The sequence below is a fragment of the Microtus oregoni genome, unplaced genomic scaffold (genome assembly GCF_018167655.1).
Source record: "Microtus oregoni isolate MIOR12 unplaced genomic scaffold, Mior012 000004F_ref0000308, whole genome shotgun sequence".
NCBI classification, from domain to species: Eukaryota; Metazoa; Chordata; class Mammalia; order Rodentia; family Cricetidae; genus Microtus; species Microtus oregoni.
In genome coordinates this window covers 65668863-65693378 of record NW_024543063.1, presented here as the reverse complement: position 1 = coordinate 65693378, position 24516 = coordinate 65668863, and the positions used below count along the sequence as shown (strand labels likewise).

The 24516-nt window shown below is 39.9% G+C and overlaps 1 protein-coding gene across 5 annotated transcripts in view; it reads left to right on the top strand.

Moving 5' to 3' along the window:
* Window positions 1-24516, top strand: part of Phkb (phosphorylase kinase regulatory subunit beta) — a 176979-nt gene that overhangs the window by 8886 nt on the left and 143577 nt on the right. For all 5 annotated transcript variants that reach the window (XM_041649591.1, XM_041649589.1, XM_041649590.1 and 2 more), the window contains one exon: window positions 23335-23424. Coding sequence is in view for 4 of the 5 variants with exons in the window: in XM_041649589.1 (XP_041505523.1) it covers window positions 23335-23424 (90 nt within the window). In the remaining variant the exon portion in view is untranslated. The remainder of the gene's footprint in view (window positions 1-23334; window positions 23425-24516) is intronic.

Sequence of the window (24516 nt, the reverse complement as noted above, 5' to 3'; positions counted from 1 at the left end):
ATTAAAGGCAGTTTAATATAGACTTTACACTTGGAGGTAAGGAGAAAAGCCATGGTCTTGGGCTTCTGGGAATGGAATGGTGGGAAGCTGGGACAGAGGCAGAAGGAAGGCACATCTAAATGTAGGGATGCACTCCTCAATGGGGAGTCCCAAGGAATACAACTCAGTCATAGGTAGGGCTCCTCAAGGGGGAGTCCCAAAGAATCACTGCAATGGATTAAGTAAAAATGCTGCAGACCCCCCAGCGGTGACCGTGGGCAGCCAGTCTCAGACAGGGATTGGTGCAATTCCCCCAAGTGGCTGCAGCAGGCCACGAGGAGAGATAAACAGATGGACATGCCATGAAACCACCATGCCTTAAGTCTCTGGCTAGTCCCAGCTGGTCCCAGGCAGCTGGAGCCACCCTGCAGGCAAGAGTGAGGTTTGATATTTATTTAGTGGGTTATGGAGGGGAAGGGAAGAAGGGGAAAAGAGCAGAGAGAGAAGGGAGAGACGGAAGCTGCCTCTTCAGGAGGACAGACTGAAAAGGAGGGAACTCAGGCTGGAAGTTGGAGATCAGCTTGCCTCAGCAGACAGAGGTGGGGAAGGGGAGGTAGTGGGCGTGGCTTCTCTCTTAAAGAGACAGGACAGACCATTACAATCACAACTCAGCTGTAGGTAAGGCTCCTTGAGGGGGTGTTGCAGAGAGGAAGACATACTGAAGTGTGGGTAGGGGGTTCATCATGAGAAAATCAGAGAGTAGGGCATATCCAGATGTAAGGGTGGGCTTCTGAAGGGAGAGCTGAAATTAATTACCTTGGCATTTAGCCACATAGACCATTTTGGTGGTTCTCAAGTTATGTGTCATACAGTTTCTGAGAAACACTTTTCCCTTTCTCTCTATTGATGAGTTAGATGATAAGATGGCTCTAAAGATGTCTTAGATGGCATCTTGATTTGCTTTCTATTGCTGTCATAAGGATTGAAAGCAGCTTGGGGAGCAAAGGGTTTCTTTCTTCTTATATGTCGCTGAGAGCAGTCAGAGAAGGAACTGAAGCAGAGGTCTTGCAGAAATAGCTTCCTCGTTCTGTTTTCTTATACAACCCAGGTCCACCTGCCAAGGGGTGTCACTGCCTACTGTGGGCTGGGCCTCCTACACCAATCATTAATCTAGAAAATGCTTGACAGACTGGCCAGTGAGAATCAGGGTGAACTGAAGCTTCTCTTCCTGGGTGACTCTACCCTGCATCAAGTGAATACAAACTATCCAGTGCAGACAGAATTATGATGTTAAGGTAAAGCGTGGAGCCACTAAGCATAGTCAGAGGATGTATTACATGTCCTTTTCCTGTAAGTAGATTCCGTAGTGAGGTTACTAGAGACTCATCCCTTTGCTGACTAGAAAGGTGAAAGGCTCATGCAGTTTCCAATTATGCTGGATCAGTTCCTGTTTTGCTGCTGGTGAGAGTTTTCAACCAGACCCCCAGGATGAGAGGTTTCTTCTCATGTACCCACCTTTTTCCTGTCTTTCTGGCATCTCTGACATCTCAGGGTCTGAAAAGTTTCTGCACCCTGATAGGCCTCTCCACCAATGTAAGTCCGAATCAGATCAAATCAAACCAAATTAGAAAAAGCCCATGTTTAATGGATACCAGTGCTCCCAGATGACTTTCCAGCCCCTCAGAGATGAGCGGGGAAGGAAGACCTGAAAACCATTTGTTTGTACTCCGAGGTACAATTTAAATACCCTGTGATCTTGAGCATCTCTGGGGAGGGATCTTTGTTTGGCTGTCTTTCTCAGGGGTGGAGCCTGGCCTGAGGCAACTCCCAGGGGAGGGGGCTTGTGATGGAACTTCCACCAGAACATTCCAGACTCTGGATATATGGATGCCAGGGACTGAGGTGAAACCTGAACCCAAACACTGGTATCCATATACTCTTTGGGTATATGGATACCAGGGCCTGGAATGACACTTCCACCCAAACAGCTCTCCATGGCAACTTTGGCTTCAGCTTCACAGGCTTTTGTCATGACCTCTCAGGGCCTCCTTGCAATTTTACAATCTTACAAGTGGCTTTTGCAGTAGAAGACTTTCTTTGAAATGCCTTAGGTAGGGTATTAGGTATCAGTAAACTAGGTTCAGATCCCAGTCGGTATATATGTAGATTCTTCAGCTGCAATCGAAGTTGGCAATGCCCCTAGATGTCTGCCTTAGTAGTCTACACTGCAGAGGTTTGTAGGATTGCCCTACTAGCTAGGATGGAGCTCTTTCAGGTGAAGGGGTTTGGACTCTCTTAGTGCTTCCTGTCGACCTGGCAGGCATCTCATCGGTTCTGTACATTCAAATGTACTGAGTAGGACCAGGTAAGCAAGGCTCATCTGTTGTCACAGTGGAGGACTATACTGGAGCCAGGCCACAAATAGCAGGGCGAGGCAGGCCAGTAGCAATGACGAAGTGGGGCAGGTGGGGACTAAACTGCCCTGGCGGACCCCGTTGAGGTCTAATCAGGATTTAGTGGCATGTGGCTATCTTTGTATGATCTCATGGCCGAACTTCTCAGGAAAATTATCCAGCTGCTCTGGTCCTTTGGGTTTTGGAGGAGGAGTAGGGGGAAGCATCTAGTTACTTCTTGGAGACTTGAGAGGCAAAGTGCTCCTTATGAGTGGCCTGAACGCTTCTCAAGGCCACAGTAGAGTGTATGACCAGCTTGGCAGGCTTTGGAGACTGAGTAACTACTTCTACAATATCGCAGGCCCAACACTCAACGCAGGCTGCTTGGGTGCAAGTGGGGACTTGAAGTAGGTGGGTGTCTTTCTAATGGCGTTTTCAGATGGATCACTGTGGCAACTAAACTTCGTCACTTCTGAAAATCCCAGTACCTTTCTAAGTGCCTGATTGAAACTCACCCCAGTTTAATATATTATGATCCAAATTTTAATCTTTCAAAAATAAACATTATTGGTTTTTAATTTAGTAAAAGCTTTTTTTCCTCTATCATTAATAACTTCATGCAATATCCTAGTTCCCTCTTTTAGCTTTTAACAATTCAAGTTTTAGGTCAGGAATGAATTTTGCAAAGAACATCCATACTATTATTTGGATTATATATCAAGAATTATAGCTCAAGCTGAGAGTAGAAAGTATAATAGGTAGCTGACCTTTATCATACATTTTTAGCTTCTTGGTATCTATTAAAAACATAGTCTCTCCAAATGGTTATCTTTCTTGCTCTATTTCTTCTTGTTTTCTTCAACACTGAAGAATTTTATATGCATTTTGATAATAGTCTTCTGGCAGTTAGAATATCATGTTGGTTAATTCTAAATAGTGTTGGTAAATTTGATGGTCTATTTACGTTCATTAAGAAGCTGGCTCTGCATATAGTGTTACCGTTCTCCTTCCCCATTTCAGATGTAAGCATGTTTGTTTCCAAGTGTCCTCCAAGATCCCTTCTTCAGGGAACAGGCTGACTTCTGGTTCCTTAGCAGGGAAAGAGAAGAACTTAATAACAGCTCAAGATGAAAATTACTGTGTTGTTGAAAATAGCAAAATGTAGACTGTTTCCAAGAAGTTACAGCTGTTTTTATCTCGCAGAATAAAAATGCCTGTGATGGAAAAGAGAAGTAGAAGCTAACCCATTGAGAAAAAGTTCTGTGGGGAACTCTGGCTGACTGCCTCAACCTCCCCATCTGACTTCTGCTGCATGCTTGTTAAGACCCTGATTTGAGGATGCTACTTTTTTCTCTGTGGCAGTTTGAATAGGAATAACTCATATGTTTGAATGCTTATTCACTAGGCGTTGGCACTGTTGGAAAGGATTAGAAGGATTAGGAAGTATGGGCTTATTGGAAGAGTCTGTCATTAGGGGTGGGCTTTGAGGTTTCAAAAGTCCATGTCAGGCCTGGGCTTTCTTTGCTGCATGTGGATCAAGATGTAGAGTTCTCAGCTTCTTCTCTAGCACCATGTCTGCCTCTGTACCCCATGCTTCCTGCCGTGGTCATAATGGGTTAAGTCTCTGAAACTGTAAACCAACCCCCAACTAAATGTCTTTTTTACAGTAGTTGGCTTGGTTCTGATCTCTCTTCCCAACAGAATAGTACCTAAGCTAGCCAATTGAGTTACACCAATTATGTCTGGATATTATAGAGTCCTGATTTGAGGATTTTCTGATCTTTACTGTTTCTACCTGCTGTTTGTTCTTTTTATTCTGCTTACTGTACACATAAACCAGGTATTTAAAGCTGAAAGCACTGATGTCTCAGAGAACACTAAGGGTTTAGTTGTGGATTGTAAGCCCATCAAAAATCATGAACTTAGCTTTCTGTTTTCAATTTACTGCTACAGTGTTTTTAAATTAGGGTTTCAGCTTTTAGGCCAATTTATTATTTTTCACAATTCACATCTGATTTTTTTTTTTTAATTTTATGAGATAGGTTTCTCTGTAGCTTTGGAACCTGCTCTGGAACTCGCTATGTAGACCTTGAACTCACAGAGATCCCACTGTCTCTGCCTCCTGAGTGCTGGTTCACATCTGAAGTTTTAATAGCCTCTGGTTTAGAATGAGTCTAGTCTGTTTTTTCCTGTCCTGTATGACTGTCTTGATCATGAATTTTCATCTGAATGGCAGTTTTGACACTTCAACTGTTAAGGAATCTCCAAAATAGTTCTGTGGGTATAGCTGCTTGCTGCACAATCTTAGAGACCTGAATTCTATCCCTGGGACTCTGTCAAAGTTGTAGTCAGGAGAGAACCGACTCTGGAGAGCTGTCTTTTGTGGCATTTGTGTCTACACACATATCATGCATACATACATAATAATACATTTTTTAAAGTAAGGACAAGAGATTGCATCTCTAAATTTAATGCAATTGGTGATTTCAAATGTTTGATGTGTTTATTGGTATATTTTAAGGATAGAAATTTTGCCATATCTCAAGTAGCTTTTGCCTGTCTTTCTATACCAGGTGACTTTATTGTTTATTTTCTTCTAGTCATTTTGATTGTGCCTAGCCTTTTATGGTGAACCATCTGTCCAGCTCCATTTACTTCCTTCTTAAACAAACAGAATGTGAACAGTCCTGTTGCTAGATAAGTCTAAGAGTGCTAAGTAGCACTGGTTGGACTTCAGCCAGGTAGGGGCTATAGATTCTGTTAGGCTACATCTGGAGAACCACTGTAAGAAAGCTCAGGATGTAGAGAAAATCTGCTGTGTATCGTGAGGCTTGGTGACTAAGAAATAATGCATGCCTTGTGGACTCACATTTCTCTTAACCCTGCAAACATTCATGCTTTCTTAGAGTTCTTTAAAATGTATCTATCTTTGAATTTTTTAAATCCTACTTAAATATAATTTTTGGTAGTCTGGTAAGTATTGATAGAGATTGTTGTAGTTAGGGTTTCTGTTGCTGAGATAAAACACCATGACCAAAAAGCTAGCTGGGGAGGAAAGGGATTATTAGGCTTACACTTCCAAATTGCTGTTCAGTATTGAAGGAAGTCAGGACAGGAACTCGAACAGGCCAGGATCCTGGAGGCAGGCGCTGATGTAGAAGCAGTGGAGGGGGCCTGCTTGCTCAGCCTTCTTTCTTGTAGAACCCAGGACCACCAGCCCAGGGATGGCATTACCACCATGGGCTGGGCCCTCCTCCATTGATCACTAATTGAGAGAATGCCTTCCAGGTGGATCTCATGGAGGCCTTTCCTCAACAGAGGCTCCTCCATTTCTGATGATTAGCTTGTGTCACGTTGACACATGCACTAGTATAGAGTTCATCAATTGTTATTGCTTTTGCAGGAGTTTTTACATTCAAATCTGGCCCTTTTGAGTATGGCTTGTTGAAGTTATGTTAATTTTTAAATGTTAAGGCTTTTATCTTTTATTTGTAATAAATTGTTTTTAAGTGGTTCATTGATAGCAAAAATTTTTTCATGTTAAACATTATTAATATAGAGATATTTAAATTTGAACTTATTTTCCTAGTTTGCTTTGTGGGCTCTTTATGGGAGTTTTTAATCCATTTTTCGTATCTATCCAGGTAATATTCTTTGTTTACATAATTTTATTTTCTTGAAAATATACAGTGAGACCTGATTAATTATCTACTTATTCTAATTTTCAGTAGACTTTTAGCATTGATAATAGTTTTTCGCTGAACAACTGCAAAGTTAGAAAAATCATAGCAGAGTTTAAGTGAAGGAGTGAACAACTTGAGGTTAAGAATTTTATAAGTGGTCTATACTGTTCTTATTTTACTGTAATATATTAAAAAAAACTTTACCTCTGCCATCCAGATCTAATATATGACTTCCTTGTTTTCTTATTTTTAAATACCTTTTTTAAAAAAACATATTTTTTCCTGTCCTTTGCATATCTGATGTCACTGTCCTAATTCAAGATAATTGACTAGAAATGGACCTTTACTCCGAGGACTCATTGTTTCTTGTCTTTTGATGCCATCAAGCCTCTCATTTGAACCCCTGCCTCTCTGTTAGCTCAAGGACAACATGGAAAGGTGTAGCCTGCTGCTCAGTGTCTTCAGCATACCCTTGGGGATGCTTTCCCAGTTCCTTCTCCTTATTTTCTCTTCTGACTTCTGCTCCTTTATCATGAGGTTTCTTGTATGTTAAGGAGCCTTCCACTGTAAGTTTGGTGCACACCATATCTTTTTATTCTGCTCCATAATTTCTTGTCCTCTGTGTTTCTTGGTAACACCTCTGTACCCTGGTTTTCAATTTCTACTTTTTTCCATGACGATTTTTACATGGTTCTTTTATTTTTGTTGCCACTGCGTCCCTATTAGATAACGACTAACGCGTTTTCTTTACTAGGCTGTGAAATCCTTCAGGGTTAGGGCACAGATCCATCACACTTTTGTATCAATAGTGTGTGAGCAGTAGGGTGTATGCACAGGGTGTGATGCAAGGGAGTCTCAGGTTGGATAGAAATGAAAGTTAAATGAGTTAATGAAGCATACTGAAAAGTTAATGTGATTTTTCTACAAAATGAGCCTTCTTGCTGTGTTGCCTAATTATAGAACTTTCTCTGTTTGTTGAATTTATTTTCTTTTAGTTTTTGAGTGGGAAAATGTATTCTAAGTAAAAGTGTATTTTCCCCGCTAGTGATTAACGCTCAGAAAAGTCCAAAAGTCAGGTTTACAAAAGAAATGTGTGGGGCTAGAGGCTAAGTCAGTTGGTAAAGTGTGTGCTTTACAAACTTAAGGACCTAAGTCTGGATCCCCAGTACCCACTATAATCCCAGTGCTGATCAAAAGGAGACAGCTGGAAACTTGGAGCTCACTAGCTAGCCATCCTAGCTGAATCCATGAAGTCCATATTCAGTGAGAAACCCTGTCTGAAAAAATTAAGACAGAGAGCAATTGAGTAAGATACCCCTGATGTCCATCTCTGGCCTCCTACACACGTGCTGGCACATATGTGTGTTCATGCATGAAAACTCAGCTGCCCACTAACCTGAACATATGTATCATAAGCACAAATGCCCTCTGCAGAATAGAAAAGCGAACACAGTGACGGCACGCCTAGGCCAGCCTGTGTGACTATCATGGCGTTTGTCTCTGCTTAAAGTATCAGTCAGTCTGTATTGGGTTCTGTTTCCCTAAAAGGGGAAGTGGAAGAGATCTCTTAAGTTAGTTACTAACATTGTTATCAAAATTTAAGTCACTAGTAGCCTAAAGAGTTCAGATCTACATGATAGGCCTTGTCTATCCCTGGGTAGACTCCCCGTCAATTAACAAGGAATTTGAACATGACATTTAAATATAAGCAATCTGTTAGTGAAGAAATGAAATAATACTCTTAAGTGAAGTGGGGAAAATTAGCACCCTAAATCTTGTGATTTAGATAGCTTCATCTCACCCCATCTCCAAATATGCTATTACATGAAATCTGGTTTGGAAAAGCCTTAACCCAATGCTCAATAATATACTAGAGAAGAACAGTGTTTTCATGATAGACTTCTTCAAATCTGAGTTTCAGTACTCTTCTATTTAATTCTGAAAGGCAGGTCTTTTATTTTTGTGCATTGCAGTTGTCTTCATTTTTCTGAAATAGAAATAAGATGAACTAAAATCTAAGTAAAGGGGAGGGCCATCATATAAAATAACCACCAAATGACTTATCTTTGCTTTCATGACTGAAGTTGACAAAGTACAAAAGTAAATACCAGAACTGTTTTAGAACATGCATTAGTGTTTGGGTGATAATTGTTGTAAGAGTGTGTTGCCTTGGAAACAGGCTATATATTGCTGTTGTTGAGAAGGAAAATTCCTGGTGTTGAAAGAAACACAGGTACACAGCAAGCCCCCTTTTGTTGTTGTTGTAAAAGAGGTGCCCTTTGGTTCAAAGCCAGGAAGCAAGCTGGGATGTGTACCTAGTTTTTATTCTGATTTAGGTGGTGACTCTCCCCAGTAATGAGAGCTCAGCCTCCCAATCCAACACAGCTGACTGATTGGTATTGGCGTGAAGGGGAAGGGTCTGATGGTGGAGAGCCAGGATGCCTAGGGATGTAAGCAGGCGTATACATGAGAGTTTCATACGATGGAGAAGTTTATGAAAGCTGGCTCTTGGCAGGATAGCCATCTGTGACAGAGAAGAAAGTTTCTTCCATTGTGAATCTATTGCTTTACAATTAAGACTCTTTCAGAAGCCTGAACTGGTGACTCTGCTCAGCTCCCTTTTCCTTTTCTTTCTTTACTGGAAACAGAAATAAGCTGTGTTCCTATGATTAACTTGCAGCTGCTCCAGTTCACAGAACCTTCACTTTCAGTCTTTAAAATGGAAATAATAGTATCTACTTATTAGGATTATAAGAGGGTTAATTAAAATAAAATTACAAAGCTCCCAATAAAGTATTTTACTTGTTCTCAAGTAATGTTAGTTACTTCCTTATGATACCAATAGTAATGAGAGTAAGATGGAAAATTAAGGGGACATGGGAAGGAAAGGGGGTCGTTCACCCTGGAGTCCAGCTTTACTGTCCTGCTGGTGGAGTCCAGATCCAAGAAGTCAGAAACACCTCAGAGATGAAAACTGCTACAGTAAGTCCTTCTGAGAGCTCACTGTGATTACTCAGGGCCAGAATGCCTTACGACCTTTAAGAGTTAGCAGTGATCTCAGATTCTGGAAGCCATCTGTGTGTACTTAGGGCCAGAATGGCTTATGACCTTTCAGCTGTGATACTCTTCTCAGATTGCAAAGCCATTTGTGCCTCCCTCTGCCCAGAATGATGAATTTTGACTCTCATCCATCAGTTTTGGCAACACCTTGGTAACCTTTTAATCGTTAAAGTTTACTTTTAAAATATATTCTTTGAGCAATGCATTTTTTAAAAAGTTGGAGGTAGGGGTTCTTAAAAAAGAAAGCATATTTAACATATGGTGCTGGCATAACTGGATATCAACATGTAGAAGAATGAAAAGAGACCCATATCTATCACCATGCACAAAACTCAAGTCCAAATGCATCAAAGACCTCAACATAAAGCCAGCCACACTGAACCTTATAGAAGAGAAAGTGGGAAGTACACTTGAATACATTGGCACTGGAGACCACTTCCTAAATATAACCCTAGTAGCACAGACAATGAGAGAACCAATTAATAAATGGGACCTCATAAAACTGAAAAGCTTCTGTAAATCAAAGGACATGGTCAACAAGACAAAACAACAGCCTATAGAATGGGAAAAGATCTCCACTAACCCCACATCAGATAGAGGTCTGATCTCCAAAATATACAAAGAACTCAAGAAATTGGTCATCTAAAGAACAAATAATCCAATTAAAAAAAAAAAGGAGTACAGACCTAAACAGAGAACTCTCAACAGAGGAATCTAAAATGGCTGAAAGACACTTAAGGAAATGTTCAACATCCTTAGTCATCAGAGAAATGCAAATCAAAATAACTCTGAGATTCCATCTTATACCTGTAAGAATGGCCAAGATCAAAAACACTGATGACAACTTACGCTGGAGAGGTTGTGGGGTAAAGTGAATACTCCTGCATTGTTAGTGGGAATGCAAGCTGGTATAGCCTCTTTGGATGTCAGTGTGGCAATTTCTCAGAAAATTAGGAAACAACCTTCCTCAAGACCCAGTAATACCACTTTTGTGTATATATCCAAAGGAGGCTCAATCGTGCCACAAAGACATGTGTTCAACTGTGTTCATAGCAGCATTGTTTGTCATAGCCAGAACCTGGAAACAACCTAAATGCCCTTCGACCGAAGAATGGATAAGGAAAATGTGGTACATTTACACAATGGAGTACTACACAGCAGAAAAAAATAACGACATCTTGAATTCTGCAGGCAAATGGATGGATCTAGAAAACATCATTTTGGGTGAGGTAACCCAGATACAGAAAAATAATTATCACATGTACTCATTCATAAGTGTTTTTTAAACATAAAGCAAAGAAAACCATTCCACAAATCTCAATCCCAGAGAACCTTGACAACAATTAATGAAAAGTCTGTGAACCAAAAATGTTCAAGGTCAGATTGATTCAGCCTTGACTTCTACTAGAGTATCACAGATAAATAACGCCAACACCCCTCAAATTACTCCATAAAATAAAAACTAAAGGAATATTTCCTATTTTTATAAGCCACCCAATTATTCTAGCACCTAAATTACACAGAGACCCAACAAAGACAGAGAATTACAGACCAATATCTATTATGAACATAGATACAAAAATTCTCAATAAAATACTTGCATACAAAATCCAAGAACACATCAGAAAGTTCATCCAGTATGATCAAATAGACTTTGTCCCAGGGATGGTTCAACACAGGTAAACTAATAAATATAATCCATCACATAAACAGACTGAAAGACAAAATCCACACGATTATTTCGTTAGATGTGAAAAAGACCTTTGACAAAAATCATATTTCTTCTTATGCTAAAAGTCCTGGAAAGACTACCATTCAAGTAAATTTCCTCAACATATTAAAGGCAAATTGCCACAATCCCACAGCCTACATCAAATTAAATGAAGAAAAACTCCATGCATTTCTACTAAAATCAGAAATGAGAGAAGAATGTCTACTCCATACCTATTTAGTATAGTACTTGAAGTCTTAGCGAGAACAATAAGGCAACTAAAGGAGATTCAGGGGACACAAATTGGAAAGGGAGAAGTCAAAGTATCTTTTTTTGAGATTATATGATTATAATCATAAAGAACTCTAAAAACTCCACCAGGGAACTCCTACAACTGATAAATAGTTTCAGCAAAGTAGCAGGATACAAGATTAATACACAAAAATCAGTAAACAAATATAAACAAATGCCAAACAATGAAAAAGAAATCATGGAAACAATGCCCATATCTTAAATGCTTGCTTACTAGACTCTGGTGCTATTGGGAGGCTGTAGAATCTTTGGGAGATGGGGCCTACCAAGAAGAAGTTACTGTGTTTGGGACAGGGTCTCATTATATAGCCCTGGCTGTCCTGCAGCTCTATGTAGACCAGGCTGGTCTTGAACTCACAGAGATCTGCCTGCCTCTGCCTCCACCATGCCTGGTTTGTAAGCAGGAAGAAGTTGAATGAATGTGCCCTTGGAAGTGACATTGGAATGCTGTTGTCTTTCTCTTTGCATCCACTGTGATAGGGACAGGCCTCCTCTGTCATGTGTTCTACTGTGTTATAGTGTGTCACTGCAGGCAGATGTAACAAGCTCAAATGAATGTGAACTGAAACCTTGAACCTAAATAAACTGTTCCTCCGTTTAATGCATATTTCTTAAAAATATACTACATTTGTGATTTGTTACAGTAAAACCTTTACAATACACATGCAAATTCTACTCTCATTCAGAAGTATTTCTAGTCTTATTTTGATCATGAGTATTTTTATTTATGGTCAGTAATAATGTTGCAACTGAAGCTCTTAATAATTCATTGCTTATTGTAATTTTATTTAACATTCAAGACTTCTAGCCATTCCTGTTGTATAAGGTAAAGTAATACCAGGAAATTGTTTAATTAGCAGTAGTGATTTTTGTATTAAATATGCTGTGTAATATTGCTAAAACTAATATGATAACAAGAGACATGATAAATCTTATGTTTGAAGACAGAATGCTGTGGTATGGTTTTCCCTTGTATATATTTCAGTTAATGCTGGAATAAGATCATGATTTTAATCTTAGATATTTGGAATCTAAATTTAAATTTTAAGTGTGAAATATTTATTCTGGATTTTTCTTGAGAAATTATCTATGTTTAGATTTAGTGTTATCCTTTATAGAATGATCCACGTAAAAGGTTATATGCATAATCTGGTGGTTGCTCAGGTAATTTTTAATCATTCACTCATGGTTTCCGTCACTCGTGTCTTTATAAGAACAGGAAAGCATATATAGACCATAACTGAGCACGTTGAGTTCCTCTGGTCACAGGCTATGTGGCTATGTGAGTCACGCTTAAGTCCATCTGCCTCACTTCATTTACTGCATCTGATTCTAAGCCCTTGGGGAAGGGAAGACATCAGAGGGCGATGGCTTCATTTGCTTACTAAGTATTTATTAAATACTGTATTGGCACTAGGATTGCTGCAGTGAGGATAAGTGATCAGGAGCACATTTAATGTGTTATAATTGTGACCTGTGTATCCCCGCACCTACATGGTGACTCACAGACCCCTGTAACTCTAGTACTAGGGGATCCAACACCCATTTCGCCAGGTGTGCTCAAGAATTGCACATATGTAAATGTGCCAAGCTCACTTATATACTAAAAAATGTAAAAAAATAGTTTAAAAATTATAAATATCAAACTTGTTTTAATCAGTTCTGACCTTGCAGAAATTACATATCACAAGTCTTTTTGGCCAGGTACTCCAGTACTAGACTATAAATACAAAGAGAAAATGGAATCACCAACTGAATGATTGGTATTCTAAAGTCACACATGAAATGCCAGCCGTATTTAGTGCCCTTAAGTGGATTTTATGGGCCCTGCTCCTTCTCTAAAGGGCACTGGAAGAACTTAATATCTTTTTATTAAAGAGGAAATGTGAATGGCACGTGGCTGCTCCACATCTTTGGATTAGGTGAAGAAGCAAATTTGACTTCCTTCTTACACAATTGTGTTGCTATTTGCTAGTTTGTATTTCCTTCCAGATGTTTCTTACCCAGCCTGAGCTCATCTATGGTGACACATACCAACGTGGAGGTTCAGAAGATCTCCACTAATAGCTAAGGGCATACACATACACAGGTCGGGGCAGGCTGTTGTTTAAAGCAGAAAATGGAAGCAAAGATTAAGGATCAGACTTCTCAGTAAACTGTTTCATGAGACTGTGTCATAAGGACAAGAGTACGTAATCTTGTTTGTCCTCAGAGAGCCCTGTGTTCAACTTTACACCGTTTGATACATTCCTTGTTTCTCTGTTTAATATCAACCTCATAGCTTTGCCAAGACTTTGAGACTGAATGGTGTATGTGAACTCTGTATGATGTGTTTTGATTAGGCATTCTAAGTTCCTTTTCCCATTTAAAAAATTATACACGTGGTAAATAAATACATTCTTATATGGTACTTACATAATCCAAACTTTAGGCAATAAAAGCACACTAGTCTCTTTAGTGGTGGTCTTTTAACCATTGGTTGTGTCTTTCTAGGCCTTTGGAAGGTATTCAGTGACCGGCATGTGTACATACAATTGGAGACATTGAACACTTAGTTATTAATCTAATTTTGCTACAGTTAAGTTCAAGCTGCATGTAGAATATCTTATTATATATCATTACAGTTTTCAGATTTTTCTCATTTCCAACATTTTATTCTTTGAGTATAAATGCAAAAGTAAGACATTAGCTATTAGTATTTTGAAACTTAATAACATAGCTGTTTTTGTTACATCTAGAGTAAAAACATAGAATACTCCTATTTATCAGAATTGTATTTCCTCAAATTTTTATTGTGAACACAAAATTTAACAATTTAATTTTTCACAGACATATTTATCATTTAACCCGCATCATAGCTTTATTAAAAAAATCATATGTAGCATTTATATATTAATAAAACTTCTGAAGAAATCCATAATAATTAGTCTAATAAGAGGATTTTAATGTATGTTTCTTAGAGATATTTACCATGTATGTGTGTGGGTGTGTTTGTGTACATCCATGCATGCAACACATGAGTATGTGCGAAGCAGTGAGAGTGGTCAGAGGACACCCTCGGGCACCACTCCCGGCCTTCTCCTTTGAAGTGGGGTCTCTTGATGTTCAAAGCTGCATATGTTAACCTAACTGGCCCGTGAGCTGGGAGGAGTTCTCCTGGTTCTGCCTCACATCTCTCTGCCGGAGTGCTCGGACTACAGATGGCACTGGGTTCTGAAGCTTCAGACTCGAGTTGTCACACTTGGATGACACCCAGCCATCTCTCCTGGTTAAATTAGAAATAGTTTGTTTAACAGAAAGCCGTTTATATAATTTTCCTGTTATCTTTGATTTTAAAAGGAGATTTAGAATTATTTCTTTCAGAACCAAAACCCATGTATTCAGTGTAAAATTTCATAGTTTAACAATGTTTTAATGACTCCTTTGAATGTTATCCTATAGAAACAAGTAGCATTTTAAAGGTATGAAACAGTTAATAGAGCTCCAAACACCACCTCAGTAGGTTTTAAGGAAATAATAGTATTTACAATTATGAATCTGTATTTACTAAGCCTGTTTATATATATCCCAGTAGATGCATTCACATGTGTATGCACACACATTGTTAAATTAGGCATGCCAAGAATTAAGAAGCATTTAAAAATAAAAATAAGAACACAAAATTAAAATTACTTACAAAAAAATCAGAGCATCCAAAGATTTTATTAGTTATTTGGGGCAACTTTAGGGCAGGTTCAGTTTTATTTCATTCTGTCTTAGCATAGAATGGCATACAGACAGCCACATGAATACAGTTATGAACACACAGAGCACAACTGCATTAACAATATATAAAGTCGTGTCTATCTTTGGAGGAAACTTAAGTCTTGAGTGTTCTTTAAGGCTTCCTTTCGGTTTTTCTGCCAGACTGTTTCTTTTTTTTTTTATTAATTTATTTATTTATTAAAGATTTCTGTCTCTTCCCCGCCACCGCCTCCCATTTCCCTCCCCCTCCCCCAATTAAGTCCCCCACCCCTCAGCCCGAAAAGCAATCAGGGTTCCCTGTCCTGTGGGAAGTCCAAGGAACCCCCACCTCCATCCAGGTCTAGTAAGTTGAGCACCCAAACTGCCTAGGCTCCCACAAAGCCAGTGCATGCAGTAGGATCAGAAACCCATTGCCATTGTTCTTGAGTTCTCAGTAGTCCTCATTGTCCGCTATGTTCAGAGAGTCCGGTTTTATCCCAGGCTTTTCCAGACCCAGGCCAGCTGGTCTTGGTGAGTTCCCAGTAGAACATCCCCATTGTCTCAGTGTGTGGGTGCACCCCTCTCGGTCCTGAGTTCCTTGCTCGTGCTCTCTCTCCTTCTGCTCCTGATTTGGACCTTGAGATTTCAGTCCTGTGCTCCAATGTGGGTCTCTGTCTCTGTCTCCTTTCATCGCTTGCTGAAGGTTAATATTCAGGAGAATGCCTATATGTTTTTCTTTGGGTTCTCCTTATTTAGCTTCTCTAGGATCACTAATTATAGGCTCAATGTCCTTGGTTTATGGCTAGAAACCAAATATGAGTGAGTACAACCCATGTTCCTCTTTTTGGGTCTGGCTTACCTCACTTAGGATAGTGTTTTCTATTTCCATCCATTTGCATGCAAAATTCAAGAAGTCCTTGTTTTTTATTGCTGAGTAGTACTCTAATATGTATATATTCCATACTTTCTTCATCCATTCTTCCATTGAAGGGCATCTAGGTTGTTTCCAGGTTCTGGCTATCACAAACAATGCTGCTATGAACATAGTTGAGCATATACTTTTGTTGTATGATAAGGCCTCTCTTGGGTATATTCCCAAGAGTGGTATTGCTGGGTCCAGGGGTAAGTTGATCCGAATTTCCTGAGAAACCGCTATACTGTTTTCCAAAGTGGTTGCACAAGTTTGCATTCCCACCAGCAATGGATGAGTGTACCCCTTTCTCCACAACCTCTCCAACAAAGGCTATCATTGGTGTTTTTTATTTTAGCCATTCTGTCAGGTGTAAGATGGTATCTTAAAGTTGTCTTGATTTGCATTTCCCTGATCGCTAAGGAAGTTGAGCATGACCTTAAGTGTCTTTTGGCCATTTGAAGTTCTTCTGTTGAGAATTCTCTGTTCAGCTCAGTGCCCCATTTTATAATTGGGTTGGTTAGTCTTTTACGGTCTAGTTTCTTGAGATCTTTATATATTTTGGAGATCAGACCTTTGTCAGTTGCGGGGTTGGTGAAGATCTTCTCCCAGTTAGTGGGTTGCCTTTGTGTCTTAGCAACAGTGCCGACCAATGGAATCGAATAGAAGACCCTGACATTAACCCACAAACCTATGAACACCTGATTTTCAATAAAGGAGCTAAAAGTATACAATGGAAAAAAGAGAGCATCTTCAACAAATTGTGCTGGCATAACTGGATGTCAACCTGTAGAAGAATGAAAATAGATCCATATCTATCACCATGCACAAAACTCAAGTCCAAATGGATTAAAGACCTCAATATCTGTCCGAACACACTGAACCTGATAGAAGACAAAGTGGGAAGTACTCTACAACACATAGGCACAGGAGACCACTTCTTACGTATAACCCCAGCAGCACAGACATTAAGGACCTCATTGAGTAAATGGGACCTCCTGAGTGATGGAGGAAGGTCATTGGCTAATAAAGGAACTGCCTTGGCCCATTTTATTGGTTAGAGGATAGGTGGGAGGAGAAAACAGAACAGAACGCTGGGAGGAAGAGGAAGTGAGCTCAGTCTCGACAGCTCTCGTCTCGGGAGCAGACGCCTGAGAGAGATGCCATGCCCCGCTCCCGGGATGAAGCTCCGACCCAGGATGGACATAGGCTAGAATCTTCCTGGTAAGCGCACCTTGGGGTGCCATACACAGATGATTAGAAATGGGCTAAATTAATATGTGAGAATTAGCCTAGAAGAGAATGGGCCAAGCAGTGTTTAAATGAATACAGTTTGTGTGTTGTTATTTCGGGCATAAGCTAGCCGTGCGGGGCGGCTGGGGTGCTGGGGACGCAGCCCCGCCGTCCCTATTACTACACCTGAGACTGAGAAGCTTCTGTAAAGCAGACTGTTTCTTTAGATATTTTCCATCCTATAATGTAAGGTCAGCATGCCAGGGCTCGTTTTTCTTCAATTCTCAGTTGTCCTCAAGAAAGGAAGATAGGCTAGTACCTTGGACCAGTAAGTTCTGTGACAAGTTCCTGAGGGGAATAACTGGGGATGGGAAAATAAAGACGATAGAAAAGCTGGTGCCAGGAGGTTTTCCATACCTGATGGCTGTGTCAAGCAAGTTTATTAAGAAGTAAGGCATAGGCCACTTTGGAAATCGGTATGGCAATTTCTCAGAAAATTAGGAAACAACCTACCTCAAGACCCAGCAATGGCACTATTGGGTATATATCCAAAGGATGCTCAATCATATCACAAGGACATGTGCTCAGCTGTGTTCATAAAAGCATTATTTGTAATAGCCAGAACCTGGAAACAACCTAGATGCCCCTCGACCGAAGAATGGTTAAAGATAATGTGGTCCATTTACACAGTGCAGTAATACACAGTGATAAAAAATAATGACATCTTGAATTTGTGGGCAAATGGATGAATCTAGAAAACATGTTATATGAGGTAACTCAGACCCAGAGAGACAAATATGATATATGCTCACTCATAAGTTACTTTTACACATAAAAAAACCAGCCTACAGTTCACAACCCCAGAGTACCTAGACAATAAAGAGGGCCCTGAGAAAGACATACATGCATCTACCTAGGAAGGTAGCAAGGGGGTCATGGGAGAGGGTAGAATGGGAGTGGAAGGAAGAAAAGGGAGTGGAGAGGAATGTATAGCTCAGTAAAAATAACAGCAAAAAAGTATGGTGTTTTTTGGGAGGGGGGAAGTGCCAAGGTCAGTAGAGAGCTAAGTCAATGCTGGCCATAGAATGAATGCAAGATACCATAGACACAGTTGTCTTAGGACTGATAACCACAGCCAAGTTCCCAGGAACCAACACTTTGAGGCCTGCCCTTTCCTTGCAGAGGTTTCAACCAACAGCCTGCATTGTTTCTGATCTTTTGGGAGCCAGGCAGGCTCAAGACCTTCCCAGAGGCCCTAATGAAAGGACCAAGAGAACAAAAGCTCTGTGTCCTTGCCCAAGAACAGAGGAATGCTACCTAGTGGCTTGCTCCTTGTTGCTTGCTTACCCCGGACTACCAGCTCAGACATGGCATCACTCACAGCCGGCTGGGTCCTCCCACATCAATCACAATTAAAGAAATCCACCAGAGGCTGGACTGCAGGCCAATCTCCTGAAGGCATTTTCTCAATTGAGGTTTTCTCTTCCTAAATGACTCCAGCTTGGGCCAGCTGTCATAAATCTAACCAGCACAACTGACCCCTAGTCATCTTGACCACTCAAATGCATCACTGTTCAACTAGAATGTTTTTCTCATTTGTCCTCAAGATAACATGTTAATATGACAAAGTAGAACATCCTAAGTTTTTAAGAGTCCCACAGTCTTTAAAATTCAAACACCTTAAAAGTCCAGTCTTTTTATAATACTCAAAGTTCGGGCCTCTCTAAAATATTCAGTCTCTCTAAACCTCCAAATCTCTGTAAAACTCCAGTCTCTGAAGGCTATCCCATAGTGGGGGCTTCCTCCGGGATCTCGGATAGGCACAAACCACACCCAAACACCCATTTTCACAGAGAGATCCTTTATTAAGCTTGGAAAAATAGTTATAGTGAACTACTTTCTGACTCAGGCAGAAAACAGCAGCAAATGACCTTGCAGGTGTCATTCTTAGGAGGAGAAGGGGAGGTCTGTGTTGGAATGGGCTCAGATGCTGTGGTGATACTGGATGAGGGAGAGGGGGAATGGGACAAGGGAAAGGGTGAAGGGATGTTTGTCCCATAGGGACAAAGGACTGCCTTTGGATAAAGAGGAGACAGATGTAGCACATAGGCAAATGGCAGTTTGTAAAATAAAGATGGGAAATCCCGTGTTAGGGTGAAGTGTTTCATTTTAATTGGGCATGCTAATTGGGTGAGCCAAAAGGGGCTTTTGATTGCTGGACCTTGGTAGTCAGCCTCAGGAGGAAAAGTAGTCAAATAAGGGGATAGACCTTGGTGGCTAGCTTTGGGAATGTAATATTTTTTGTTTTTGTTTTGTTTTTCAAAGCAGAGGGAATGAGGGAGAAGGGCCTGCTAGAACCACCTGCTTGAGTTGGCTAGGGTGCCTTCAGTCTCCAAAAATTTAGTTTCTTAACTGTGGGTTCCTGTAAAATCAAAAATCAGTTGCATATTTGCTTACTTCCAGAAGGAAGAATCAAGGCACATTCATAAAACAAAGCAAAACTAAACTCTAGCAGTGTAAATAATTTAGTATCCTCTGTCTGGGATTCATTCATGCTCCTTTGGCCTCCGAAGGGCAGTCGTCCTTCTGGCTTTGCCACTCACAACACACCACGACTTGTCTTGTAGTCTCAAGCCTGTTGTGTTCCACAGCGCTGCTTTGCTTGGCTGTGCTACTGGAATCTCCAAAATGCTGCAGTCTCCTGCTGCAATGAGGCCGTATTTTCACCAATAGTCACTTCTGGGCTCTCTGCAGCAATTTTCACCCTGCCAGGTGGTGCCAAGCTTCAACTTCTCTCTATAACCCTCTCAATTCTGGGCCTTTTACTGTAGCCGAGACTGTACCTTCACCACTGGCCTCTCCCGGCCCATCTTGAGGGACTGCAGCCATACCACACAATGCCAAGCCTTAGCTGTTCTCTATAGCCTCTTGAGGCCTTCAAAACTAGCACCACCCGGGTGACTCTTACACTACCGAGTTCTGCTGCCAGCATGAGATGAAGTGGAGGGGGCCCATATATCTGTGTGCTGACGCTGAAGATATGGTCCCAGATTTCCCAACAATAATACTGTTCTCTTCTCACCACAGCTGATTCTTCAGCCCCTGCTGACCAGAATGAGTTGTCCCCACAAAGCAAAGGTCGCTGGCTTCTTGTTAACACACTGACTCTTCATTCCCAGCTGACTGAAACTATAGATCCATAATTCAGTGTATCTCATAAATGGCCCCAGTAGTCTTTAAAGAGCTCTCAAACTTTTATTTGGAATGTCACATGCCAGACCTTCATTGCCTGTTTATCTTTTAACATTCTCATCTTCCAAGCTTCCGCTTCTGAGCAGCCCACTGAGTCTTCGTACTCAATAGCTTTTCCAGCCCAAAGTTCAGCTGCTACCATAATCCTCCAAAAACTCTTGGTCAGGTCTCTTAAAACAATTCCCCCCTGCTAGTAACAGTTTCTTTCTTAGTTAGGGTATCTATTTCTGTGATAAAACACCAAGGCTAGAAGCAATATGGGGAAGTAAAGGTTTATTTTTCCTTATACTTTGAGGTGCCAGTCCATCAGTGATGAAAGTCAGGACAGGAACTTGGGCAGTGCAGGTACCTGGAGGCAGGAACTGAAGCAGAAACCATGGAAGAATCCTGATTACTGTCTTGCTCCTAAGGGCTTACTCAGTCTGCTTTCTTTATAGCACCCAGGATCACCATCCTAGGGATGGCACAATGAGCTATTTTAAAAAGTGCTTACCATGGGCCTATCTGGTCTGGTTAATTTTTTAAATTGATGTTCTCTCTTCCCAGATAACACTAGCAATGTCACAATGCTTAAACACGTGTAGACTTCAAGAAGATGCAATGAAAATCCTATAAGTAAATAAATAAATTTTATAAATGATTTGACTTTTATACTTTTCTGCTTTGTTTTGAACAGTCTTTCTTTCCATCCTCCTCTTCTTCTCTCTTTTCTTCTCTCTTACTCCCTTCTATCTTCTTCCTCTCTTTCTCTCCCTTCTCTGTGTCCCTTTGTCCCCCTCCACTGCCCTACAGGTTGAACTGAGGACCTGTGTTTGCTAAATGTTTTACCTTTAACTAGATTTGTATTTTCTAAAGAATTCTTTATCTTTTTTTTTCTTTACATGAAGGCAAATGGTAATAAGCACCTTCATTTGTGCTTTTTTTGTAAAGAAAAATTATATGACAGTAATTTTAATCTGTTTAGTAGTAAGTGCAATGGTATTAGCCGTGATCAGTCAGGACTGTCTCTGAAGCCACCTGCCACTGGTTTCAGTTTTGCATATTCATTTTCTACTCACATGCACTTGCATCCTTTATGTAATTGCCATAGACGTACATATTCATCTTTGTGTGGGTCTATATGTTTTCTCTGTGTTTATAAGTGTTTATGTCTGTACATGTGGATGTGAAGGCCAGAGGTTGACATCAGGTGTCATCAGATGTCTTCTTTGTTACTCTTCATCTTAATTTTTGAGACCGTTTCTCTCACTGAAGTTGGAGTTCAGTAGTTTAGCTAGATGGGCTGGCTGTGAGCTGTGAGGACCTGCCTGTCACTGCCTCACCAGCTCTGGGACTGCAGAGGTGCCTGCACTGCCACGCCCATCTTTTTACCTGGGTTCTTGAAGATCCCATGCTGGGTCCTCATGTTTATGTGGCTACTACTTTACCAGCGGGGACTTCTCAGATCCATATATATTCAAATTTTGATAATTTTACTTTTCACATATAATGTAAAAAAGACTTAAGTAAAAAGAAAACTATTATATGCTTATAATCTTTTCCCCTAAAAAACACTGTCTTTAGGGTACTCATTCATGCTTAAAAGCTGTGGTCATTTGCATTTGCTGTTTCTCTCTTAGATGAACTTCACTAGGAATATATAGTTTCCCAAATTTTAATTCCTTACTAATTAACAGTGGCCTCATTGTCCTTTCCCAGCTGACAAGCTTTCCTTACATTTATACGGGTTTTCAGCCATGGCAGTGGATAGAACTAGGCTGTTGTTTCCTGTGTAGCTGGAGGAAAGTTCTTGTGAAGATCAGTGTGTGTTTGCAGAGGTCTCCATTCTTTACTACGGAGCTATTCCTGTTGATACCGTTATTAGGACTCATTAGAAAATGGCTTAATGCAGAGCATGTTATTTCAAATTTCTACTTGTTTGTTTGTGGGAAGTAGCAGGCATGCCATACTGCCTCATCTGGAGGTCAGAGGACAACTAATGGGTTTTTCCTCCCAATATTCTATAGAGCAAACTCAGGTTGTTAAACTTGCTGGCAAGCACTGTTGAGACATCTGTCAGCCCTAGTCTGGTTGTAAATTAACATATTGGATATAGTAATTTTATAATCATGAGTTATTTAATTTTATTTAGAAATAGACTTTTAATGTATGTCAGCATGGTTTATCTAACCTTGGTAAGTGGTAAGTTAATTTTTGTACTGGGTTTTTTAACTCTGTGGAACATTTTATCTGAATCTAGAGATGAATTTATTATGACGGAGATGTTATAATTTCTGAGTGCTTTTAGCAAGCGTGGAGATAGGTACTTAGTCTGATGGCTTATGGCTCGGGTGGCTTCCTTTCATGGAGTAGCTAAGAAAATGCATAGTCAAGTGCTCAATTTTCTGTACTCACTTTGTGGCAAATCATCATGATTACTGTGTATTCTGGAGTTTTTGAGCAACATGCTCTGCTGATGCCTTAGAATAGTTTCTGTGACTGAGAAACAGTGAGTTTTGCTTGTAGTCAAGATAGCAATGCAAGAGAACATGGAAGTTTAAAAATCCCAGTATGAAATGTAGCTGAATATATAGTGGATGACTGGGACATGTGAGCTACTGAAGCATAGCTGACTATGTATGGGCTTGGTGGCTTTGGGATGTGTGCGCATTTGTCTTTATTGTTGGAGCTTTGTAAACTGTGGTCATTCCACAGATATTGTGTACTAAGTATTAACATAAGTAATGTGATTTAGACTTAAGGACCCGAAGTTAGATCTATTTCTCATTGATAAGAAATCATTGAGCTTCTGACCACTCCAAGAGTGTCAAGGGTACTAGGTTATGAGGCTTGGGGTACAGACCACATTGCTGGATGGAATGGTTTCTTTGAAGGCAGGATAGCATTTAGGGCTTCTCTGTGCTTGTGAGGAATCTTCTCTGCTCTTCTCTTCCTGAAATTTTTATGAGGAGTGCATAGGGTAGTTCAGAAATGAAGTGAAAATTATATTGTTAGCTATTGCATCATCATTTATTTAGAAAATTTCATTGTTTATCTAGGTCCAAATTACTTAATTTCATGTTTTCAATTTTCTTTTAGGCTCTGTTTATGAACCTCTTAAAAGCATTAATCTTCCAAGACCTGATAATGAAACCCTTTGGGATAAATTGGATCATTATTACAGAATTGGTAAGTACCACCTGAGGAAATCATAATTAACTATAACTAGTGTTCACTGGTCCATAGTTATATTTCATATATTATGTTGAGAAATTATTCTATAATTTGGAGATTGGGTAATTTTACTGTTTAAGTACTATATATTCCAGTTGTATGTCCACAGGACATAAAGGGAATCCACAGCTAATATCTGGCCCAAGAATAATTTTGTTACCAATATCTTTTGTGTCACTTTAACCTTCCTAAGTATTAATAGATTCTATTTTTTTTATTTTGGTATTTTGAGACAGCGTCTCTTTGTGTAGTTCTGGCTGTCCTGGAACTCTCTATGTAGACTAGGCTGACCTTAAACTGACAGATCTGCCTGTCTCTGCCTCTTCAGTGCTGGGATTAAAGGTGTGCACCACCACGTCAACCTTAATAGATTTTAGAACTTGAGTATGTTTTCCTTTTGTTTCATATGGGTATTACCTTGACCATTTACATATATGTATTAGTTTCTAAGGAACCAACCGAACTTAAAGAGTCAGTCTCAGGTAATTGTTCCCATTAACAGTATCAGCCATCTGGGGATTTTGGCTGTTGGTTTGTTTGATTTTAAGTTTTGTTTGTCCAAGGTCAATGTGGCAAATTTGTTTTTCAATGTGAGTAAGCAGCTTTGAGATATATATGAATGGAATCCTTTGTTCATCACACCATGAATTAGAATGCCTTTTTTTTTAACAACCTTGCTTCTTGTGTTATTTATTGTTCTCTTATGATAAGAAGTATAAAATTTTATTCACCTCCTCAAACATGTTTTTTTTTCTGTTTCAACCTCGTATCAGCTTTATTTCAGCTTATTTTCCATCAAGATTCTGACATGCATTCTTATATTGTCCTTTTTTTTTATCTTTACAGTAATAACAATCTAAAGAGTACTAATTGTAGTTTAAAAAGAAATAGCCAGTATTTACTTTTGCACTGTAGGGACCAGTTCTTTACCATGAGAAAGATAATCAGTGTTCTGGGAAATATTTGTTAGTCTGAGAAAACAATACTGACTTTGGTGGTTCGACCTGAACTCAGCATCCAGGAGGTAGAGATAGGATGATTGTGAAT